This window comes from Glycine soja, chromosome 11 (assembly GCF_004193775.1).
Source record: "Glycine soja cultivar W05 chromosome 11, ASM419377v2, whole genome shotgun sequence".
Classification (NCBI taxonomy): Eukaryota; Viridiplantae; Streptophyta; class Magnoliopsida; order Fabales; family Fabaceae; genus Glycine; species Glycine soja.
Genome location: NC_041012.1, coordinates 46,614,321 through 46,620,430, shown reverse-complemented (window position 1 = coordinate 46,620,430; position 6,110 = coordinate 46,614,321). Strand labels below are relative to the sequence as shown.

At 33.3% G+C, this 6,110-nt stretch overlaps 1 protein-coding gene across 2 annotated transcripts; it reads left to right on the top strand.

Moving 5' to 3' along the window:
* The first annotated feature begins 1,174 nt into the window (after positions 1-1,174).
* LOC114372917 (probable serine/threonine-protein kinase PBL23) lies at positions 1,175-5,738 on the top strand. 2 transcript variants are annotated; one of them, XM_028330478.1, is made up of 6 exons: positions 1,175-1,494; positions 2,810-3,054; positions 3,301-3,436; positions 4,515-4,788; positions 4,932-5,064; positions 5,254-5,738. In XM_028330478.1, the coding sequence occupies exons 1-6, from the start codon at positions 1,338-1,340 to the stop codon at positions 5,512-5,514; spliced, it is 1,206 nt and encodes a 401-aa protein (XP_028186279.1). In that variant the 5' UTR covers positions 1,175-1,337; the 3' UTR covers positions 5,515-5,738. The 2 variants fall into 2 exon arrangements, with proteins under 2 accessions (XP_028186279.1, XP_028186280.1); XM_028330479.1 differs by having other exon boundaries at positions 1,176-1,494; positions 4,530-4,788; positions 5,254-5,736.
* The last annotated feature ends 372 nt before the right edge of the window (positions 5,739-6,110 follow it).

Sequence of the window (6,110 nt, the reverse complement as noted above, 5' to 3'; positions counted from 1 at the left end):
ATCGAAAACTGTTTTAATTGACATATCAGTGGGTGTAGTACGTCATGTTTGATTAAAAGAAGTTCAAGCTTAAGTACTCTTCAAAGTTCAAAAGGCGAATATATAGTATCCATATAATTATCATAATTGCAACCTTATTTAAGTTATTCTAACCACGATTTTCATCCAAGTAGGGTGCATTTTACCTACATATGTTTAGTTTCAAGTATTTTAAAAGATAGTAATTGATTTCTATTAGTTTTTAGAAATGTTTTTCCCCGTTACGAACCCATGGGCGCATTTATTTATTGAGGAGCACTTAGGTTTTTTTTTAAAAAAAATAAAGGTGGTCTTATTAATGAGGGTCATGTTACACAGTGAAGTGAGATTGAGAACCAAAGCAATGAATGCGCAAAGTTTGTCCTTTGTGGATTTAAGTAAAGAGTATTAACACTGCTCTTGCTTCCTGTCCAATCAGGCCTGACAAATGTGCCGGCCTCAATGTTCTTTGCAAATTGCAATTGCATTCCTATGCCCTTCACCTTTCCTCTTTTTTCTCCTTTTCCATTCCTATCATAATATTTGCACATTTGAATTGCTTTTTTATAAATAAAAATAAGTTTAATTACTTAATTACTTCTCATAATTATACAATTTTTTTAAATTTTTTTTACTTTAAAACATTCCTTTTAATCTTTATATATATTATTTTCAATTCCCTATGAATTTAGACAATAAAAAAAAAGAAATAAAATAATATGTATAGGAACTAAAATAAATAATTTTTAATTTAAAGGTTAAAAGATAAAATTTAGAGATTAAATGAATAATTAAATCTTAAAAATATGAAAAAGAGAAAATGAACAAATATGAACAATTCTTATTTTTTTTTATTACATATGCATGTCCCCAAATATATGTTTTAAAAAATATTATATTTTCATAATTTTCTTACAAGTTTTTAAATTTTAGAAAAAAATGTATTAAATTAAATAAATTAGATATATTTAATAAATAGGAAATTCAATAGAAAAAATTATTAAAGGATTTAGAACTATCCTTATATTCCAAATACAAACGAAGGGGAAAGAACGAAAATACTGTAAAAGGAAATGGTAGCATGGCAAATTGCAACAAATTGTAGTACCAAAATGCAAAGAGATGTTACTATCACATTGTACGCGCCAGAGAAAAAGAAGAAAGGTTGGGAGAGTGAGTCAGAATGTGTCTTCGAACTTCGAAGCTCCAAATAGCTTTTTAACCATTTTCGCTTCTTCTCTTCCCTTCTCTCGCATTACCACTATGCGTTAAGTTAACCATTTCTAGCGTTAGGGTTTTTGCTTCTCGGAAGATTCGAAATGGAAGAAGATTACGGCTACAGAAGGACGGCGAAGATAGCACTTGTCGCAATCATGGTGCTCGCTTCCGTCGCCGTCTTTGCATTGCTCGTTGTCTTCGCTTACTACTGCTACATCCTCAACAAGGTCTCGAATCGTCGCAAAAGCCTCAAAAAAGGTTTGGGTCTCTTTCTGAAAATGTACTGAAATTCAAGGTTCGTTTTCTTTTTTTTCTGCTACTTGAAGGTTCGGTTTGTAAGTAATCCTCTGAAACACGAGAAATTATTTTATAGTTTCGGAAGTATCGTGTGCACCTAACTAATCTGTACTTACATGCAGTTGAGTTTTTCAGTTTATGGAAAGAAAAAAAAATTAATAATACTCATCTAGGTGTCGTGTCGGATAAATTATTAGGTAATCAGAGGTCCTTGCTACCAAAATGAGTAATCACATAAGGGAATTGACAATACTTTAACCCAAAACCTTAAAATTCAGGTTTATAGGTCTTCAGCTTACTTATATGATGTTCAACTTTTTCACTTCTACTCGATGTGGGACTTCCCCTCATACTTGTATTCCAGCATGGATCAGGCTGGTTCCAGACCATGTAACAATTTCTCTTAAAACAGAGTGATTGAAGGGATGTATTAGATTTAGTGCCACTGGTATTAGGCTATTGTATCTGATGTGCTATTTTATTTTGGTTTGCAGCCTTTTATTTGTTTTGCGTTTTTTTCCCTTCTGGATTTGTTGGACCTGGTGGAAATTTTGATGAATTTGTGTTATTTTGTTTTCCTGAAAAGTCAGTGATAATTTTTTTGGATGGGTTGGGCTTTGGTTGTCTTTCATGTAGGTTTATTGTAAAATGGAGAATTTGGTTGATGAAAGACCGGCGTTTGTTTGTTTGATTTATGCAGCAACCGTGTTTGTTTGTAGTTTTTACTGTTTATATGTGCTCTTTTCTTGTCTAAAATTTGGTGAAGTTTGGGTGTCAAACAGGACATGTAAGGCCTGTTTGGTTTGAGAAGTTTGTTCCTGTTTTCCTTTCCTAGTTTGGGTCATATTGTCAAAAATGGTGTCTTATTTTTTATTTTGTTTCCCATTCTCAAAGATGTATAACAATGGTGAAAATGCCATTTTCTATGCAAATATTTGAAAATACTAAATGAAGAAAATATAATATGAAAATTTAAATTATTTGTGAAAACAATAATACGAAAATAAAGAATAATTTTTTAAGCCAAATTGATCCTTATATTTACATTTAATCAATTTGATTAATTCTCGTTTGTAATTAATTCAGAAGGAAAAAGGAAGTATATTATTGAGTGTTACTAGTATGTTTTATCTTATTTTTTTCAAGATTTTAAACTGAATGGTTTGAAAGTAACTTTTGGTTGTTTACTTTAGAACTTTTTTTCTTTCCTTTTCCTACTTTACTTGAGTAAATTGATGTCCCACTTACTGACAGATTTTGTTTGATTTTATATTAGTTGAAGATGCCAACCTTAACGAGAAAAGTGACTTTGCAAATCTGCAAGTTGTTGCTGAGAAAGGACTTCAGGTGTTTACTTTCAAGCAGCTGCATTCTGCAACGGGGGGATTCAGCAAGTCAAATGTCATTGGTCATGGTGGATTTGGACTTGTTTACCGGGGAGTGCTCAATGATGGTAGGAAAGTTGCAATTAAATTCATGGATCAGGCAGGAAAGCAAGGAGAAGAAGAATTTAAAGTAGAGGTTTGTTGCTTCTTATAACATTTTGGCCAGCCCTGTTTCTTTTCTGGAAACTATGGGAAACAGAATGTGTTATTCTTCATGCTTATGCATTTGATTTCCCTTGTAATCAAAACAGTGAAATTGTAGATTTTGAGTCATTATACTATTTTTGGCCACAAGTTGATGCATTTAAATAGCAATAAATGTCTTGGGAAGCCAATTCATTTTAGTACTTGAGTTGAATTGGTTGCTTACATGTCACCATAGGTGGAATTGCTAACTCGGTTGCATTCTCCATATCTGCTGGCATTGCTTGGATACTGCTCTGATAGTAATCATAAATTACTGGTGTATGAATTTATGGCAAATGGTGGACTGCAGGAACATCTTTATCCTGTCAGCAGTAAGTTATGAAATATATATTTTCTAAAAAGCTTTTATTCTTTGCTAATTTAAAGTTCTGTGAATGGACAAGACTACAGATAATTTTTCTTACCTGGAACTCTGTAAGCCGGTAAGGAAAAGGATGGGTGTGTCATATGTCAGTGGAATTTTTATATAAATCTCTGCTTTTGCTATACTTCATCTGTTTGCTCACTCCAGGTGCCAAGCAAGGAAAAATGATTAGAATCTTTTTTTTAGTTTGAATGAGTAACACTTTTCAAATATTATTTGACAACAGATAAATATAATAATCTTGCAGTATTGAACATCAGAGTTAAATTAATGTTTTTTTTTATTGAAAAACAGTCCAGCCAGTATGTGCCCTTGTTCTGTTGTGTAAAGTTTAATGACATGTCCATATAAGCAAAGAAAATCATTTTCACCAAACTCTCTTTTACATTCTCCCCCTCGAACTTTTTCACTCTGCAAGGCTTATTCTTCCCTTCAAAAGTTTATATGGGTTGGAAGTGACACATTGTACTATGTTCCTTGCATATTACACAATCTGGACAAAAGGAAATATGCTTGCAGCATCAACTTACTTGTTCAAACAAATTTCTACAAACAGTATGAAGTATGTAGCAATGCATCATAAGCCTTATCATTTGCATCACTAACATTTGAACTCTGGAATCTCTAGTGTACGAGTAATGAGGATGAAAATGTAAAATGTATGATATACAAGAGGAAATTTTCATGGGTCATATATGACATAAAGTTTGTTTTAAAATAATTCCCATTCTTAGTTTGTCAGTATGAGCTATTATGAGAACTTGATCAGAACCTGGAGCGAAATTCTTATATCTCTCCCATTACCATGAAAACAAATTTGCAATGATTTGTGATAACATGTTATATTTCTTTGTTATTCTATTTCTGGTTTCTGTTAAAGCATTTTTGTTCTTTTTTTATGTCTCCTCCCATTTTCTTGTAAAAATTTCAACAGTGGGCTAGTTAATTTAAAATGTCTAAGTGTTTTGTCTGCAGCCTGGGTTGCTATTTTTGACAGTTATTTTGTGTTATATTGTATGTTTGAGTTGATTTTCTTGTAGATTCTATTATTACGCCTGTGAAGTTGGATTGGGAAACACGATTAAGAATAGCACTTGAAGCTGCTAAGGGTTTGGAATATCTTCATGAGCATGTCAGCCCTCCAGTGATTCACAGAGATTTTAAGAGCAGCAACATCCTCTTGGACAAGAAATTTCATGCCAAAGTTTCTGATTTTGGATTGGCGAAGCTTGGACCTGATAGAGCTGGTGGACATGTTTCAACTCGGGTTTTGGGCACCCAGGGATATGTTGCCCCCGAGTACAAATCTTAACTCATAATTTGTTTTTACATTGTTTTGGTTATTCTGTTAGTGTAATCTTCAGTTTTATTACAAGACTTGTTCTTTGAGTAATTCCATCTCATGAAAAACTAATGTGATTTTGCAACGTTTGATTTTGCAGATATGCACTAACAGGGCATTTAACAACAAAATCAGATGTGTACAGTTATGGTGTTGTACTTTTGGAGCTGCTCACTGGCCGGGTGCCTGTTGATATGAAGAGACCTCCAGGGGAAGGTGTTCTTGTTTCTTGGGTGTGTTTGTTACTTCTTTTCATCAATCAAGTTCTAGTTTATTCTGTACTGCTTGGTGAAAGTTATTTAATATCATAATCAATTGATATTCCAGTATTTCTATTTATGGGAATAAGAATATTACTTTAAGCAACACTTGTATTTAAGCACTTACTTTTTCTAACAAACTTGCATTTGCGATGTGTTTAGGCTCTGCCCCTTTTGACTGATAGAGAAAAGGTTGTAAAGATTATGGATCCTTCATTGGAGGGACAATACTCTATGAAAGAGGTTGTCCAGGTGGCTGCAATTGCTGCAATGTGTGTGCAACCAGAGGCAGATTATCGGCCTCTAATGGCAGATGTTGTGCAGTCATTGGTTCCACTGGTGAAGACTCAAAGGTCCCCCTCAAAGGTAGGCAGCTGCTCTAGTTTCAATTCCCCTAAGTTGTCCCCTGGCCCAACATTTTAATGCACGTAACATATCAACATTTTAAATGAAGGAGAGGTACATGCTTACCAAACTAGATTTGTATTGCATGTTTGGTAGTTGCCGTTTCCTTGTAATCTTAAACCATATGATGCCTTTTGGAGAGGAAAAAAATGGTGGGTTTAATGTTAATGTTCAAATTGATAATGATGAAAGATTTAGACTTGTTTACTTTTAGTTATGATGGAAGGTTCTGCTTTAAGATAGATGGTTGGTTGCTTGGTGCTTTAATAATCATTATGGTTCTCAATTTTCAATTATTGTATCCTTGAAGGCAAACAAAGAAAAAGAAATGGAAAAAAATAAAAATAAAAATAAAAAATAAGAGAGAGAAAGCAATTCAACACGCCTTAGGAGATTCGTCATCCTAGTGACCCCTCGCATGACTTTTTCCATTCTTGTATTTATTTTCATGATGGGGCATAGGTTTCCATTGGAGGTTGAATGGTTGATTTTGTTAGTAGACATCATGGCAAAAGGATAAAAAGTTGCTGAAGCTGAAGGCTATCAAACTTATCATGGGGGAAATAATTAGAACGTGTTTGGTTAAATAAGTAAATATGATTGAGGAAATGTGC